Raw genomic sequence first — 19,068 nt, 5'->3', positions numbered from 1 at the left:
AGTGTCTAAACTGTAATGTATTAAACACTATCTCAAATAGCATTAATAAGAAGCATGTAGCACATAGCACAGTAGACCCTAATCCATGACTTGGCTCATAAGTGCTACAACAATATAAATGATAGTAAATATAAGCCCGGTATGATAATAGAGTCCAAAAGGAATCCTTGAGTGAAAGAGAGAGGAATGCATCAGAGTAAGCTAAGAATTATGACACTCATATCTTGTTTTCAAAGTATTCCATTTTAATCCTTGCAATCACAATACAAAATGGATGAGAACAATGCAGGGCAGTGTTTGAGAGTATCTTCTCTGAAGCCACACATTAGACTAAGAATGAACCCTGTGATTCAGAGAGAGCCATCTGGGGCACAAATAATAAACAAAATTCAAACGCCGAGGCCTGAACAGAATTTGGAAGTCATTCCTGCACAAACCCAGGTCAAGACTGCACACTGAAAAAGATGGCACTTGGCCAGAGTTTAAAAAAAAGGACTCAAAATAAACAGAAAGTAGTTGCAACATGTCCATTATCTGCCATCATAAAACAGCAGTGATGTTTGTTCTTTTAACTTTAAAAAGGGCTCCTTTCGTTCTCATCACATTCATCAGTTTCTTATGATAGTAGGTGACTGCAGCATCACTGAGTGAATCAAAAATGAGGCTGGCTTTTATACAAGATAAAGTAACAGAAATTTTGATAATTAATGTTGAAAACAGGAAATATATGAAGATGACAATGACGTAGCTCAATGGGAGGGCAATACCAGATTCTAATACTAATGCCTCAGTATGGCATTATCAAAGGATAACAGTACAAACACTTAGAGAAGGAGCTGGAACGGTTGTATAAAGACAGAACTGTCACCCTAAAGGATCACATGCTTTGCCTTGCACTTCCTCTACCACAGTGGCATCTGGATTTACCAGGTGTGAATATCAACTGCAAAAGGGAGAGGGGAGGAAGGAAACTTTTTCAACATCATCTGGAGGAGGAAGATTGATTTCAAAGCATCTGCTGTGTCTCCACTGTAAGTTACAATGAGATAAATGTCAGAGCCAATGAAATAAATGGAAATAACCAAATTTGAACTGGATAGATTATTTTAGCAGCCAAAGTTGGAACCTCCTTTTCTCTTAGTGCGAGAGGAGCTACATTTCATGCTGGTGGCTTCTCCCTTATGCTGGGTTGCTGGTACTAAACTGTCTGTAGTGGAAGAGACTCTTACAGTCCACTTTCCCAGAGTATTTGATGGCTTCAGCAAAAAGCTTTGTCACCTGAAAATATAAAGCAAAAAAGACTGAGTATCCTGAAAGACTGAGTATTTCTGGGAGATTTATTTATAAAGCAAGCTCACTGCTTGAGCACCAGGATCTGCCATGCATGGTTACCTTTAAGGGTGATTTCTGATTTCAGGATGGCTGTGTGTGAGCTAAGGTTTTACTCATATGAAGCAGCTTGCAAGACTGGCAGCCTCTAAAAACTTTGTAATCTTTTTGGAAAAAGGTTCTATATAGTGTAAGACATGTTACCCCACACTTTATAGAGTAAGAGTTAAACTAATTTTGTTGGCAGGTGGGTTACTGAGTCTTGAATTGGAATCCCCTTTCTGATGGGCAAGGCATATTTTTCAGATGGGTGTAAGAGCACTCTGCTATTTCCCATTCAAACTAAACACTCTTGGCATTGCTGCCTCTCTGAGCTTATAACTTGGCACTGAATTTGTTTTGCATTTGTTCCAAACACAGCTACAGGTTTTGCACTTCAACCTCTGGCATCAATTTAGGCTGATGGGGTCTGAGCCCACTCCCAGGGAAACGAAGGGGAATTTGGCAACGGACTTCAGTAAAAGCAGGAAGCACAATTTTGTGACTGTAACAAAGAGTTGGAAAGAAATAACGTTTTGCTGTCAGCACCAGTCCAGCTGTCCTGTGGCAGAAAATGAGTTAGAATTCATGGAAGGCAAATGCCCCTACCTGTGTTGATATCTGAAATGTAGATTATGAAGAAAACTAGATAGATAATGAATGAAAATCTATGCTATTAATTAGGAAGCTGTCCTCACAGGGCACGTCTACATGTGCAATTAATGCAAAGCAATAAACTCCAGAGCTAGTTGCTTTAGAGTTTATTGCTCCCAGGTGAGCCATTTGAACATGTGCCATGGACTGCAGTACGTTGAACCAGGTCGCAGTAGTCCCAGCTGGCACAGGGCCCTGGAAGTTACCCTGCCAGCCTGGGGCTGCTTCCCCTTACTCAGCGTGCTGTCGAGGTGCTGTCTGGGGAATGGGGGTGTTCCAGTGTGGGGCCAGTCAGGAGGCAGCCCCCGTACTGAAGCATCCTTATGCCCCAGCCAGCCAGAGCAACATCTACACGTGTGCTGCTGCAGAGTAAAAAACTCTGCAGCAGCATAGTACTTGTATTTACTTTTTTTTTTTTTTTTTTTTTACTTATAAATGCAAGTACTAGCCTGCTGTGGAGTTCATTAGTATACTCCAACCTAATATGGGCACATGTGCATTTGTGCGATACTTACTGCAGAGCTAATTAGTCTACTCTGCAGTAAACATCTTGTGTAGCCTTGCCCACAGAGTAGTAATTCACTTGGATGACACATTGGAATAGTAAGAAATTTGCTCTGAGGTTCTCAATAAAGGTGCAATACCTTGTTCAAAATTTAGACAGCTATATTTAAGAGCTTTGTGATAGAAAGCTGTTGCCAAGCATATTTTTTGGATGTTATAATGAACGTATGGTGAAGAATTTGCTCAAAGGCAGGGACTGAGATATGAATAGCCCAAGGCCATAGCATGGGACACAATGTTTTTGCAGGACAGTGGAAAGGAAATGTATTCAAGCTACCAAGTTATTGCTATTTCAGGTGTATTGTTATTTGTGAAACATAATAGGGATCCAGAAATATTGGATTCCAAGTACAAAATTGCGCAAAAGCTTTCTATACTATTATGATTAAGAGAAGAAAAAGTGGCAAAGGAGATACCTGGAAATTAGTAAGGAGAGCAATCCCACTGTCAACAGCCATCCTGCGGATCATGTAATTATCATGGATGAACCTGGTGTTGCTATTGGGAAGATTAATCACCAAATCTATGTTCCCATCTTTTATCAGCCTGAAAAGATAATGCAGAAGACACAGTGGTATACTTTGTTTAGTGAAACCTTCAAAGAATGCATGTTTTCAACTGACCAGTGGAGGCCTAGGGTGGTACAGGTGCTAAGGTGCACAGTTGACAGCCTAGAGGTTGCAAGTTTGAGGCCATAACAGAAGTGCTTCCCAGCATGGTCCTGTCAGATTCCAACAAATCTGCAAATTCTGCTAAATACCTTGTCACAAGGACACAAAAAAGGAAGGGACCGACCATTGTTTGCTGTTTTAGTTAACTTAAATTGTATAGTTTTAGTGTGTTTTACATATTAAAGGATGATCAAGTACAGTAGTTCCCACGTTTCTTAGAAGACCCCCACTTCCAGCCTTATGCTGCTGGTTCTGAGCTGCTATCAACCCCACTTCTTAAACTGAATTTCTGTGATCTTCTGATCCGAGTCATAAATGCTGTGATCTCACCAGGGCTTCTGACCCCTATGCTGGGAACCACTAATCTAGTAGCTAATACCAGACTGTGATTTAGGACTGGATTCTAGCTTCAGTTCCTGTATCTGCCACAGGCTTCCCTGAGTGACCTTAAAATAGGGCAAAATTCAGCTTTCATGCAACTAAGCACAACTTTGTTAAGGGCATGATTCTGAGAAGTGCTAAGCATCTGCAGTTCCCATTAAAGCTGGGAAGAGATGCTTGGTACTTTTGAAGATTCAGATTCCAAAATGTCCAAACTTAAAAATATGATGTTCAGTGCTGCATGCAATAGAATTTAATTACATATTGATGTCTAAGAGATAAATGAGCCTTGGTTATCTGCAAGATGCTTTGGAAAGAGACGACGTGAAATATTCCAATGCTATAATAAATAGGCATTATTAATGAGATGCTTTTTTGATTCAACAGAAGTAAATTTTCCCATCATGGCAATTACAGGCAGAGTAGAGTACACCTGTCAACAAAAAAAAAGAGTGGCTCAAAGCCTCTGGAAGTGAATGAGGGCTTGGCCATTGATTCAGTGAGGCCCAGATTTCACCTCCAGATTTTACTGTCATGGATGTTGCCAAAGACTCCCAGGAGCTCTGCAAACTGTGCTGTGCTCTTACCTCCTGATTTGGGGGATGCTGGAGTTTTGGCTTTTCTGGGATGGCCATGCCACGGGAGTTGCAGGTACACTGTTGGCATTAAGCCAGTCAGAAGTCGCTTCAGTGGCATAAAGCTGTGTCAAGAGGAAATGTTACTACATTATATTACAATGAAGCTTCACATTTAACCCTGTCTTGTACAGTTGAGGCCCAATTCCATATTCAATTAAACCAATAGTAAGATTTCCATTGATATTAGTGGGCATTAGATTGAGTCCCATAACTATACATGTATATATGAATACAGACCACACACAGAAGCATAATTTTCCCATTTTCTGTATTATCAGTGATCTTATTAGACATGAGAATAAACAGTGAGTGACATTTCCAAGAGCAGTTAAGTGGTTTAGGTTTCTAAATCCCATTGACTTTCAACAGGATTTAGGCTAAGTCGCCTAGACATTTCTGAAAATTTCACCCACTATTTCATTCCGATTGTGAATGGTGCCATATGTAAGACTGGATCAATACATCCTGTTTTCACGTATGCTCTTCAGCTGCCTGCCAGTGCTACGTGAAGAATTTTTATTAAAAATGCTCTTTCTAATGCTCTACGGTCACAGTGCTAAATATGGTAATGACAAAAACAGGCTTTGCATGAGACAAATGCATTCCTAGTTAAAGCAAACTGCTTAACAATGCAAATTATGTACACTCTTAGCTTCTTGTAAAATATGATGAGGTCCCATAAAGATTTGTTCCCCATAAAAAGGTTTTTCCTCTGCTTCCCCTTTAGCATTAAAATATTACTGACTGACTTTCTTTTTCATGGGGAATTTTGAGGGACCTGGGATGTGACACTGTAACTACAGTTCTTCCAGCCTTGACAGGAAACACCCTTGCCTTGTGAATGAATCCTGTTTATGTGGTTCAATAATTATGCAGGCATTTAGTTAGGTAACTCCCATAGAATTTAATGAGAATCACTCAAGTACAAATCCTTACTAGCCTTTGAAAAGGTAGGTGCATCTCCTCTCTTATTTTCCTTTGATTATCAACTCAACCCTGAGGTTCTCAAGGTCAATCCAGCCATATTTTAAGTAAAAAATAAATACCTGCAAGCTTTAAAACTCCAAACAACATACCTTGAAACCTCCCTCATGCAGCTGTTCTGCTACACACAGGAATTTGGGACGGAAGGAATGCTGAAAAAGGAATGAAACATGAGACAGCATCAAAGCTAGGATCTACAAAAGAACACCTGCCCACTTGATGGATACCCTGGGGTTTCTTCAGAAGCTATTAAGAGGCAAACACACACACACACACACACACACTCTCCTTTGGCTCATCAGCCCGTGTGTGTGTGTGTGTGTGTATGTGAACATTTACACATGCTCATTAATGCACAGTAGCCTATTCTACTGTGCATTAAAAAGTTGCATAAAAAAACATGCTATGTAGTAGAATAAGCTACTGCGCATTAAGCGTCACTTAAAAAATGTGCACTTGCACTACTGAGTGCACTACTGACCCCTACCCTGGGGGTCTTCAAGAGGAGGTTAGATGAGTATCTAGCTGGGGTCATCTAGACCCAGCACTCTTTCCTGCTTATGCAGGGGGTCGGACTCGATGATCTATTGAGGTCCCTTCCGACCCTAACATCTATGAATCTATGAATCTATGAGCATTAGCATAGCCTAATGCTAATTTATTTATTTAGTACCTCATATTGTAGGTATTAAACTTAATGCACGTTAGGAAAAGCACATGAATGCACATGTAAGTGTGCTCGGTGTGTGCGCATGCATGTGTGCATGCGTGTGTGCATGCGTGTGCACCTACCCGAGTCATTCAATTGTCTCTCTCATATAGAATGACAAAGAAATCACTTCAGAAACATGAGAATGGGTAATATTGTGGTATTCTGAGCAAGACCAAAGCCCAAATCCCACTGAGAGCCAAAATACCTTACTATTACCAGCACAATACATGCCCCAAGTGTGTCTTATTGCACTTATGAAATGGCTCTGCAGATTAAATGTCATGGAAACTGGCCTTTAAAATGTATTTTATAAGCCTCCCATGGTTTTTAATGCTCCTTTTAAGGCTGCTCTAACAATTTGTTTCAAGGCCAGAGAGAGTAATGCCTGGGCTAGGTATTGAGGAAATACCCAAGGAAACTTCAAAAAGTGAAACACTGGGCTACCCTAGGTGCTATTTTCTCAATAAACATGGCAAAGTCTGTGTGCCTAAGTGTGTTTCACACATATGCAAAACAGAATCACCTGAGGGATATGGACTCCTATTATAGTAAAATTAGGTGCCCAAATATTCCATGCAGCTTTAAAAGTTTCTCTCCTAATGTACAATCAATACCAGGAACCTTTCAGATGAAATAACGATGCCACCTCCTCTTTCATACGATTTGTATTTGAACCATGCATTTTGGAGTGATGTGGAAATAACATCCTGATCATGACTCATGCAGTCCCCAGTATTTTGTAGGTTTAACAGTACAAAGCTCAAAGGCAACATAAGACTTTCTCATTGCAAAGCCATACTGAACCTCCAAGATTGACCAGTAAGGAAGCAGGATTATACAAACTCCTTTTCTGATGCTCTAACTTCGGCAGAGGTTATGCTGAAAGCATAGAAAGTATTTTCTCTGACAGGGAGAAGGAGGCAACACATCCTTTGAGCTCTACAAACCTGGCAAGAACCTCATACTGAAGCCATTTTTGTTCTGTACACTAACTGGAAAATATAAATATACAATGTGACAGGATTGGCAGCTTCCCAGTCAGAGGACTGCTCTTCCTCCTGGTCTGAGGTGTTGGCTTGCACAACAGAATTATAAACGTCTATCAAACATGTATTGAACACTTGTGACACATAAAACAGCCTTCCCGTGAAAAGAAATTACAACTGTCAGCTTGCATCTGAGAAGCCTCAGATTTAAAAGCGATTGAAAGTACCTGTGTAAGAAACCATTACTTACTAAAGGTGAAAAGTACAAACAGATTTATTTACTGGAAGAATCTACTGGCGGGAAGGTCTTTATTCTTTTTTTTAGTTTCAAAGGCAAAGTTCTGTTCCTGATAACACCCTCATTTTTGCTAGAATAACTTGCTATTGGCAAAGGGCCTGATCCTTAGTGATTTCAGTGGAGCTATACCCATTATGCCAGGCTCTGGTTCAGAATTAAACTAAACTACCTTGACACTGATGCTCTGATTCTGGGTTTCAGATTTAGGTCCAGCATAGCATCAGACAGCACTTTTTCTCCCTATGATCCTTTCCCTAGGACCTTCTGAGCTAAATTAACCACCTACTACTTTTGCACTGCAATGGCAAGGCATTGGCAATGTCCTCCTCTCCCCTGCTTTTACCTATGGCATGCTACAAGGTGTTCTTGGTCATTCGGGATAAGCTGTGGGTGACAGTTTACAATGGTGATTTTGGGGATTCCTTCAATTAATGATTGCCTGTGGACACAGGGCACTGGACTCAATGGCCCAGGAGACCCCTTTCAGTCCTAAGTTCCTGGAACAGTAGTTATGATATAAAGTCCCCCTGAAACAACAGACTTAGAGAGCTGAGATTTAAAAATAAAACACTTCATTAATGCTCTCAGCATTTCAGGATATTCAACACAGATGTAAGACAGATGCATTCCTTCTTACAGATATCACTGAATAGCATAATCAGGAGAGAAAATGCAATGAGCTGGTCAACTACTCTTGTCTAAATTATAAATTAGTTAATGGCAAATGGAGGATTCTAGCTAATTCCTATTTCCTTGCCATTAGAATTTTCCACATTATTTAAAAAGAAGAGTGATGGATTTTCAGACGGTGTTAAATTGGCACAGCTCTATACTACTACTGTAGAGCTAAAAAAAATTATACCAGATAAACGATCTGACCTGTAAAGTTCAGGTAAAGATCAGGTTACACTACATTCTGTGGCACTAACATCGATGAGATACTAAGTGATCTGGATTATACCACAATCTGTATTGTGCCACAATAAAAAGAAATGTCTTTCTTAAAGTGGCCAACCATCAGCAGCATTTAGAAATGACCATTTTTTCAGGGCTTCTCCAAAAGAGATACCAAAACTAGAGTGACAACCTAAGATAAAGTGATGAAAATCTCCCCGGTAGTCCCTGTTTTATTCATTAGAATGCTTTGGTTCTGTGTGGAACATTTCAAAAGCCTGCAGCTAAGATTTTGATCAACTTCTGTAGCAAGGAAATACTCTAAAATATGCCAAAATTATTCAATTTTGAGGAAAAAGAAATACTCGTTATTTTATTTTGTTTCCCCAGCTTCTGAGGATAGCAGCCTCTTCAGCTCTGGAGCTAACACAGAGCTACATTACAAAGTAGCAGCATTACAACATGTTAAGCATAGGTCCCTTGGCTTTATTTAAGGAAGCTAATTTTCCCACTGTCTTGACTTGTAATTCTATTTTCCATAGTCTGAAGTTTCTGTAGAACATAAGGGCAAAAACAGACCTTGGATTTCTCTCAGGTCAAAGCCTTTTATCTTGGGATCCTAAAGACTTCCAAACTCATTGTCCCACTTTAAATACCTGTGAAGTATCTGAGATAACACCTTTTCCCTGGACAACCCCAGCTAATTCAAAACAACTGCCATTCAAGCTGTGTGTGTACATGATTGTCCCACACCTGTTTTGATGAATTTAAAGCCCTGGACAATCAGATCAGGATGAACCTGACCTCTGTTTTCACCCTATAAGTACAGTGCTGGGAAGCAGGTGACACAATCCCCAAGTCCCAAGCAGTAAACTGTTGCATATATAAGCATTTACCTTTGGACTATTCAGGCCTAAAAACTACTCTAATTTACTTGCATAATACTGTAATGAACAGCTATGACTATGTCATAACAGTTAACAGAGATTATTTTATATTTTGTGTGTCAGGGCCTGGCCTTTAGAAATAAAAAGAATCTACTCTGCAGTGAAGTTTTGTCTGATCCTGGAGTATAACACACTGAAGTCCTTCATGGATCTATTCATTTTGCATCTAAACCTGCAATTCCCATTTCAGGATACCATAAACTTTGAAAACTCATAACTATCAGAAGAGGTCCTGGATGACTAGAGAAGGGCAAACATACTGCCCATATTTAATATAGGGGAAAAGGAGGATCCAGGGAACTACAGATCAGTCAGCCTCACCTCAGTCCCTGGAAAAATCATGGAGAAGATCCTCAAGGAGGCCATGTCTATGCACTTGGAGGAGAAGAAGGTGATTAGGAACAGTCAGTACAGATTCACCAAGGACAAGTCATGTCTGACCAACCTGATTGCCTTTTATGATGAGATGACTGGCTCTGTGGACACAGGGGACCAGTGGATGTGGTGTACCTTGATTTTAGCAAGGTTTTGATACTGTCTTCCACAACATTCTTGCAGGCAAGCTAAAGAAGTAGGGGCTGGATGAATGGACTGTAAAATGGATAGAAAACTGGCTGGAGTATTGGTCTCAGAGAGTAGCGAGTGATGGCTCAATGTCTAGTTGGCAGCCAATATCAAGTGGAGTGCCCAAGGGCCAGTTTTATTCAAGATCTTCATCAACAACCTGGAAGATGGCACAGCGCGCACCCTTAGCAAGTTTGCAGATGATACCAAGCTGTGGGGAAACAGTAGATACGCTGGAGGATAGGGCTAGGATTTAAAGTGACCTAGAGAGATTGGAGGACTGGGCCAAAAGAAATCTCATGAGGTTCAACAAGAACAAATGCAAAGTCCTGCAGTCACGATGGAATAATCCTATACAACACTACAGGCTGGGAGCTGACTGCCCGGGCAGCAGCTCTGCAGAAAAGGACCTGGGGGTTACTGTTAGGGTGACAATATTTGGATCTTGGGGAACACTGGATTTGCAGCTGAATAAAGGCTTTAGCCTGTGACCAGCAAAGCTGCTAACCACAAGGCAGAATGAGATATTAAAAGTAACATTGCAAGATGCTTAGAAAAGCATTTTCCTAACAATGTGGTAGTGTGTAGGGTATATGATTCACTATGTAAAAAAGGAACAAGATGCAGCCCACCAGCTATCGTCAGGAAATAAAGCAGAAGCAAGACTTTGGAGATGAAGGAGTTAGCAAAAAACGGCAATTGACTGAAAGAAGCCGGGTTCACGGTCTTACGCATACGCTCATAGCAAAAAGACATGCAAATGAATGAAATGCATAGGTAATTCCATGCTAATTAAACAGTAAAGAGGCAGAGTTTGAGATAGGAGGGAATATGGATAGAACAAAGGAGGGACCAAGGTGGAATAAATGTTAATGAGCATGAACCAAGGTGCATAAATGTGAAAAGAACTAATGTTCACTGCTGCTCCCCGGTTTTTCTTTTTTTGGGAGCTGGCCCAAAGCTGTCTCCATTCTGAATAAAGCTGTTGTGAGCAATGTGTGCTGGTGTTTGTTCCCTGCTTGCTCCCTGAGCAACTGGATCCATGGGCAATTGGATCATCATTTCCCTAGTCATTAGGCGCCACATGGATTCAGGGTCTAACAGTTATAGTGGACAATAAACTGAATATAAGACAACATTGTGCCCTTGTTGAAAAAAGGCTAATGACATACTGGGCTGCATTGATAACTGTGTTGCCAGCAGGTCAAGAGAAGTGATTACCCAGAGAGGTTGTGGAATCTGCATCCTTGGAGGTTTTCAAGATCTGGCTAGACAAAGCTTTGGCCAGGATGATCTAGTTGGGGATATTCCTGCTCTGAGCAGGGGGTTAGTCTCCAGAGGTCCCTTCCAACCCTAATTTTGTATGATTCTATATTTCACTGCCTTGTCAATTTGAATTACATGTTCTAATGTATATGAATGAAATGAGAGCATTTTTGCTATAAAATCCCAGGTACCTCTTGTCTCATACAGCTCATTATCTGCAAAGAGTTTTCTTTTTTTCTAAGACCATAATGGGGCCTGATCATAGCTTATGTGCTTACGTATCTGTCATTGTTTCAACCTTCCCTCCAGAACGGACCCAACCTCTTCTCTCTGTGCTTGTGAAACCCCATTGACTTCAAAAGAGGTTGCAGCTGTGCAGAAGAGTGGAGAATTTCAATGAGCTTCAACAAGTATAGCGGGAAGTACAATATGGCCCTTCATATTCATTTAATAGTTCTTGTTTGGAGTTTAACAATCTAAAAATGCTCTGAGCTATGGAGAGGACTTCATGCCATTGATTTACTATTTTGGTTTCCTTTTCCAAGAAAATGAGCTGCAAAAGTGACATTTAAAAAGAAAGCATCCTGTGTGCTCTTTTGAACCTTTTCTTCTTTATTTTAAAGACCTTTGTACCAAGGACCATTCAGTTCCATTGAACAGGTGCCTCTGTAGAAGCCATACTTATACTTTACAGAACTAAAATTAGTTATTGCTGACTATTTCCCCTGGAGTCCTGGGACTAGGCAAACAGGCTCAGATTTTATACATCAGTACTTTTTCAAATGGGCAGATTAAAATCTCCACACTGCAATGATTAGCTGTGATGATCCAAACTGCCCAGGGTCTAACATTAAACTTTTAAAATATCGTTGGATGTCAAGCAAGCAATTTATGCATGTTTGCAGTAATTAGTAGTAAACCCTTTGTCATTCTGATGTGTCTGAAAGGAAGGTCAGGACCTTCACTGCATTAATGCTAATGCAGTTTATGTTCCTAAGTGGCCTCTATCCCACTCGTTATAATTCATCTCCATGGGCAGAACAACAGACACTCCCAAGACACTTTCCTCCCATACATCTTTCAAAATCCCCAAAGACTCAGTTCTACCATTGAATCCAGGGACTCCACTCACTTTTACTGTGATGGTGTCTGTAATAATTACATACTGGCTGAAGAACCAGTGTTGTTTTAATCAGTTTCTATTGACTTTATGCAACCATGTAAGGCATAAGCTTATTATGAGCCCAGCAGGGATATGGCACATGGCCATTATTGTCTTTATGGGACCCTAGAATTTTCCAATGTTGAATCAAATGATTGATTTCTTGAGGAACATACCGTGAAAACGTTTATGAACAGATCTGATTGCAGTATCTCCTGCAGCTTTTAATTACTCCAAGGTAGAAAAGCAGCATTTGTTTTTGCCTGGCTATCTATCCACATTTTCATCACTAACTCAGAACTCTAAGTGGGCCACAGACAAGTATCTCCTGAGCTCTCTCAGGAAAGGCTCTCTGAAGAATGCTTTGCACTGAAGGGTCTTGGTAATGATGCCATTTAAACCTGTTACCATTTATAACACCACTGAGGAAATGCTGACAATAAGGGGTAGGTTTACAGGTCCAGGCCCCACACTGGGAAGGAACTGCTGGACCCACAAAATATAGATCCAGGATTCCATAAGGGATCCCTACAAAGAAAGAGGAAATGACACATCCCTGTCTCCAAGACTATCAGCTCAATAATGCCTCCCTTTCACTCCTATTAAGCAGTGGGGACAGCAGACCTCTGGTGGAGATGATTGTTTCCCCCCTGTCCTTCATCACTAGGGAATAATCCCGTCTGTGATCAAAGGAACAAGAAGGTGTCAAGGGCAGCAATCAGCTCAGTCTGCAAAATATACCTTGCTGAGTTTTCATTGATAAAATTTTCTGGTATAACTGCACAGCAGGATACAGTTAAACACGACACCTTCTTAGTATAACAATACTGTGCTACAGCTCTGTCTAGTTTGAGAACTGTGCTAAGATAGCACAGAAAACATTCCTTTTCCTGGGGAAATAATACAGCATGTGGCAGAATACCATCCCTGTCTCTCTCCAAAACTCTGCTACCTGACAATTTGGTTACCGTGGTCACTCCTCTGCCCCATCTCTTCATGTGACCCTGAGCTGGATACCTTTCTGAGGGAGGGGGGAAACCTGCTCCTTCTGCCTATATGACTGGCATCACATACCTGGGTGAGAGGCTTGCGCTCCCTATTGTTCTAAGCAATGCCAACCTGATTGGGAGGGGGCTAGAGACCCTGCCAGTCTACCCAGCAACCAGTGATGCATTTCAAATTGGTTGGCTGGCAGCCAACAGGTGCTGGCCTCCACTGGACCAGGTAAATGAGATCATAAGGTCTATATAAGTTAAGGACTGCCCTGGAGGAGGTGCAGTAGCCATGAAGAAAGCTTAGAGAAAAGCTGGACCATTTGAAACTTGCTCTCTCTCTTGGAACTCATGTTCAATGAACTGCCTGCCTCCAGAGGGAATCTCCACCTGCCTCTGGATGATACTCGTGAGTAAGCTACCTGAAATCTAACTAGATATACAGCTTGTAGTAACTCAGATGCATGATCAAAGGCTACCCAACCACCCTGTTTGCTCTATAGGATTTCTTTGAGATTGCTCTACCCTGTACCCTATTCCAAACCTACTCCTTGTAACCAATAAAGTTCTCCTTTGTAACTAGCGTGGGAGACTTATTGGGAGAGGGGTTAGTTTATGTCTTGGGGTTCCCTTGGTTCAGCTGACTAAGGGAGACCACTACTTGCGCTTCAGACTGAGGGAAGCACCCCAAGTTCTTGAAGTGGGTCGAATACCCTCAAGAACTATTAGGCCTGTGTTTCCCAGGGGGCACAGAGCCAGGATCAGTCCAGACCCTGGGTGGTGGCGGTGCTACCCCCAGGCTAGTGGGTGTGCTCCAAGAAGGGGGTCAGCCAGACATGAGGTGCCCCCAGGGAGGCACTCAGAGCATGGAAGGTGGTTGGGTGCAGTGAGGTGGGTGGTTTAGTGCAGGAGCACTACCTACTGACCCACCACACAGCATGCAGGTTAACATTTCAAGTATTAACGAGGCCCAACTTCATCTGGTACGGGCTGCCTGTCTTACCGGTTCCTTCAGTGTGTAGTCTGATCCAACAAAGAAGTTTGTGCATCAAACTTAGAGACAAATCCACATGTGTCACAAGCAATTTGTGGGTCAGGAGTATCCTTTGATTTCTTGTTGGGGTGAGGAAGGATTTCTGATTTGGTATGGGCTTCTTTTATCACAAACAGACAACTCAAATCCCTCCAATCCCAGATATCTGCAAGCAAAACTTAATGGGTTCAATGCTTCTCCCAGATAGACCCTCCTATAAGTCCCAATGAAGCCAATGGAAAATGTGTGTTCATATTTGAGGAAAGAATTGGGCTAACTGGATGTTGCCTCATGAAAATCCATCTTGTGTGCTCATTCCCTGTCTGCTCGTTCAGCACAGCACTTAGATTGGTATATTTGCACAAAGAGCTTTTATTGAAAGCCAACATAAATAAAAGGAGAATGAAGAGACAGTTACCCAGTCTCCATATCGTCCACTATTTCTGTGCTTGAATTTGGAAAAAAAAAATCTTGGCACTCACCTGGATGCCAACCAATATTCCTTTTTGAGGGAACTTAAATCCTGTGGACAGCATTGCCTTCAGGAAGGCAGAATGGACATCCTCCCCAAAACATGCAACCTGGTAAAATAGATGAATGAGAAATCCAGATCAATTAAAAAACTATAATGTTCCTTTTTAAGGAGTCCAAATTCCCCTTCCTTCTGTTTTACCAGACCTGCCTTCCTCAGAGCCAACAGGGAAAAGAAAAGAAAGTCAGCATAGACAATCATACATTTTTAATTAAGGAATAATGAAAGAATAAGCAGGGCTTTTCTTTAAACAGCCCACAATGAAGGAACAGAAATGGAATCTGCTGTGAGTTATTTGAACACTAAACACAGCCTCTGATTCATAGAGTCTGGGAGTGTGTTACACAATATTTAATATGATTTAATGTTTAAATAATAGCAAATGTTATATGTGCAACTGTGCTTCTGTACACAAATACAGAAATCTATGGTAGGAAAACCATTCACAAGTGGAAACCACAGCAGTTTCTCATTGAAATGTTAAATTCGGAACAAAAAAATAAATAAAACCCCACAGTGATGCAAATGTCTCTCTCTCTGTTTTTTAACTGACTACTCTTTTTCATCCCAATGATTTACATCATACTATAATATCACTTAGCATGCTGGGTCACACCCTTATTTATGACATGCAGAAACCCATATTTCTCCAGAGAATAATAGCCAAGTTCAAATGACATTTTCCCAGAGCTTGTTAAAAATCCAGGGAGAAATAATCAAGACATTTGGTTTTCTGCTTTTTCACTGCGAATACCTCCATCAGCTCTAGAATGCACATATTAGTAGATCAGCAATGGGGAAAGGTCACTTGGGGTAAAGAGCCAAGTTTCATTATTGTATTTATGGTTATTTGTTGCTACAATATTATCATCATAATAGCTTACAGTGACAGTTAACATGTGTTCTTTTATCCAGAGCTGTCCAACTGGTGGCCTGTAGAAGGGCTAACCTGTGGCCTCCAAGCTCCCAGCCTCGGTCTGCTCACCCCATCACTCCAGCTGCTGCCACCACCATGGAAATCTCTGACCTCCCCATATTTCCTTCAGCTTTCCATTGCCTGCCACTAGCTTTGGAGTCAGAGTGGGGCCCCTGGGACTCTCAGCCAGGGAGCGGGAGGGGGGCCAGGGATCTTGCATGGCACCAGAGCCCTGACAGAAGTAGGGAGAGCATTTGATGCAGCAGGGGAGGCTATGCAGCAATGTGTGCAGGGTGCAGGGGTACTGGTATACAGCAGTAATGGAAAAGGTGGAGGGACCCACATGGTATGGTATGGTGCGAGACCCCATGGCATGTAGCTCCAGGACCATGTGGCCCATGAGGTGTGTGACCAGGGGGGTGGCAGCCCACAGCCACTCAGAAGCTGCACAGACTTGTTTTAAGTTAATGGTTCTCAAACTTTACACAGAAACATAAGAGGCCTGGACTGCAGCTTCTGGCTCCAAATTCAGATGTGCATGGTTTATAAACTTACACAATTCTATAAACTTCACTGTAGCTCCATCTCTCAGCCTTGGAACAGGTTTGTATGGCAGATCACTTAAATGTTCATTAGCGAGGTGTGTAGATGGCAAATTCCACAACTAATCACAAAAATCTAAGAGTGTCAGTACAGATGAGTGTGCTAGTGATGAATAACTCCTACCTTAGACAAAATGCAACCTGCGCCTTCACTCAATTCACACAACAAATTCAAGTGCAACACAAAAGTCATGTGCACGTTAATAACATCTTTATAGAATAATTGGCACTTTACTAGTAGAGACTTATTATCCTTACTTCACTTGCAAGATAGACCCTCATAAATCTTGTGTTTTATGGCATTTGTGAACATGGATCTCTCCAACTCATAAAACTTAATAATCTTTCCCTTACGACTAAAATATTCTCTACCTCCATCTAACGCTCAGTAAAGTAATTCTCACCCCTTGGCTAAATCTCCATTCCTCTTTTGTGAAGGCAATTCCCTTCTGAAAGTAAGGAGGACACTTAGCTTTTTTTTTCTGCCCATTGACTACACTGAAAGCACATATGCTGTATAAAATTAAGTTCAGAATAAAACAATCCTATAGAGATGCAGAAGCATGAGGCTTTTCAGGCATACATCTGAGCTAGTCACACTTGTACTAAGAGGGCTATGTCTAGACTGCTGACTAAGCAACATGTAAACAAACTCAAGGCAGCTTTAAACCGGCTAGCTCAGGTACACCCAGCATTGTAACTCTGCTAGCTTCTAGATCAGCACAGGCCAACCACCTGAGGATTTACAGGCAAGTTTTGCAGCCTGTTCTGAGCTCTGTGGTGCTATGTCCACATTCCAGGTACTGCCCAGGCTAGGTAGTTTAAAACTAGTGAGGCTATATCTGCAAAAGCTGGGGTAGGGACTGTAGAGAAAAGACACCTAAAGCTCCTTTACAATTGGTGCCCAGTTGATTACAAATAGAATTTATACCTAATTGAAGGTCTTTTCCCATTTCCAGAGAGTGCAAAGGGGTCTTATTATAACAGAAAATCCGGCCCATGCATCTGTATATACTGATAGTTTATGGCATTGTGCCCATTGCAGCCGGTGCCAGTGTATACACACTGGAATGTGCTACCGAAACCCATCGTGAAGTCACAGCATGTCCTTATGAAGACAGGAAAAGCTAGCCAAGCCCAACACACCAACCTAGTTTCAATTCTTAAACATTATTCATACTTTTTCTTTCTTGCTTTTTGTTCTTGTGCACTTGTCTTTCTGGTTACCAGGCAACAATAAAAATATCACCAACAAAGATTTGTTGCCATTAAGTAACTTGTACAGCCCAAGACCAAACACTTATGACCTGAAGTCTGATATTGCCTTTCTGACGTGACATGATGGAAATTTGAAAGCTGAAAGCTGTATGCACTTGTCAGTCAAGTACGAGGTGATTCATAAAATGGACTGACACCTTGAGAACTTTCCAGATCCTGACAGCTCTTCAAGAAACACATCATACTTTCACATAAACCACTGCCAATTGATGGAGTTGAGACACAGGTCAACAGGGACATCCAGCGGGCAAATAAACTGCATTCTTCAGGGCAACGTTTTAGTGTTTTACTGCATGGGGGGAGGGGGGAGGGCACAGTATCTGTGTGTGTAGAAGAGAAACACTGCAATCTCGCAATTTTTCAAGATCTGGGTTGATATCTGAATGTCAGATAGCTCACATCAGGATAAATGCAGGATAAAGATAGTGTTAATTATCCTTTAAAGAACAGTCAGTAAAAACTGTAAGAAATACCTCGCCCGTGGAAGCCATCTCACATCGGAGAATAGGGTCAGCATCTCTCAATCGGGGCCAAGAGAACATCGGAGCCTGTCAAAGGGAAAAGAAAAAGAAGGAAACTGACAAGCTATCTGCAAATCCAGTTACATGGATTGTGACATTATGTGATACATCCATCTAAGAGAAACATTGCTCTGGGTTAATGATCACCAGAGTACTAGGCAAATGACTCCCAGGTAGTCTTGGTATATGCTGAGGAAATGGGGAAATGGTCATATATTTCACCAGTAAAATTCTCTTATGTGTAACCTGAGGCAAGCTTTCTAATATGCTGTAGTACACTATTATTTTTAAGAGGCAATTTAGTTTGATTCCTGAGGGAGAGACAAAACTGCTTCCGTTTGGGAAAAAAACAAATAAAGCTAGCTGGATTATTTCTATGAGAAAATGCCAATTCACTGAAATCAAAACATCCTTGGGAATATGTTCATTTGGAACAAACTTTCAACAGAAACCAGATGAGTTGCCTGTCAGGTTGCCAACCCATATTCCCACCTTCAGGCTTCTCTGCAGAGCCCTGGCAGGCTGCAGGAAAGGCAGGAGCTCCTCAGGCTTGTGGGCTCCTTAGCTCTGCAGCAGCCCACTTGTTGCATTGCCCCTACTGTCCTGTTCCTTGAATCCTTTGGAGAACACGTGCCTGCCCAGGGACTGTGCAACATAGGGAGTAATCCAAAATATCACACTTTGGGAACCATACTGGAATTCCTTCCCGTTAAAAGGTTTCAATATCTGAACTTCTGTAAATCTAAATGCTACAATATCCATTACCAGTCCTGTACATTTAAACTGTCGACATGATGCCTTTGGCAAGTCTCTGAGTTACCTGGTGCAATTGGATTTGCAAAAAGCCATCCTAGCAAAGACCTGATGACAACACATGGAAAATTTGGATCATTTTACTAAATGTTCTGCTCACAGATTGCACATTTGTTGTAGGGGTTCCCTTTCCCTCATTTTTAGAACTACTGATGCCATTTAATTGCAACATCATGCTTTTTATTTAGGGAATAATCTGCTCTTAACCAAAAGGCATGTTCTGTACCTGAAACATCTATGAAAATCTCTATGGGAACTGATGGTACTATCATAGACACTATTCCAATTGCAG

At 41.4% G+C, this 19,068-nt stretch overlaps 1 protein-coding gene across 1 annotated transcript in view; it reads right to left on the bottom strand.

The window, feature by feature from the left end:
- Positions 1 to 222: 222 nt before the first annotated feature.
- CPS1 (carbamoyl-phosphate synthase 1) overlaps positions 223 to 19,068 on the bottom strand; it is a 144,346-nt gene continuing 125,500 nt past the window's right edge. Inside the window, exons 33-38 of the mRNA XM_006276652.3 lie at positions 17,916 to 17,990; positions 14,597 to 14,695; positions 5,353 to 5,412; positions 4,226 to 4,338; positions 3,003 to 3,132; positions 223 to 1,278 (exon numbers count right to left, since the gene is read on the bottom strand). Coding sequence (XP_006276714.2) covers positions 1,180 to 1,278; positions 3,003 to 3,132; positions 4,226 to 4,338; positions 5,353 to 5,412; positions 14,597 to 14,695; positions 17,916 to 17,990 — 576 coding nt within the window. The 3' untranslated portion in view covers positions 223 to 1,179. The remainder of the gene's footprint in view (positions 1,279 to 3,002; positions 3,133 to 4,225; positions 4,339 to 5,352; positions 5,413 to 14,596; positions 14,696 to 17,915; positions 17,991 to 19,068) is intronic.

This window comes from Alligator mississippiensis, chromosome 4 (assembly GCF_030867095.1).
Source record: "Alligator mississippiensis isolate rAllMis1 chromosome 4, rAllMis1, whole genome shotgun sequence".
Classification (NCBI taxonomy): domain Eukaryota; kingdom Metazoa; phylum Chordata; order Crocodylia; family Alligatoridae; genus Alligator; species Alligator mississippiensis.
This window is presented reverse-complemented; position numbering and strand designations above follow the sequence as displayed.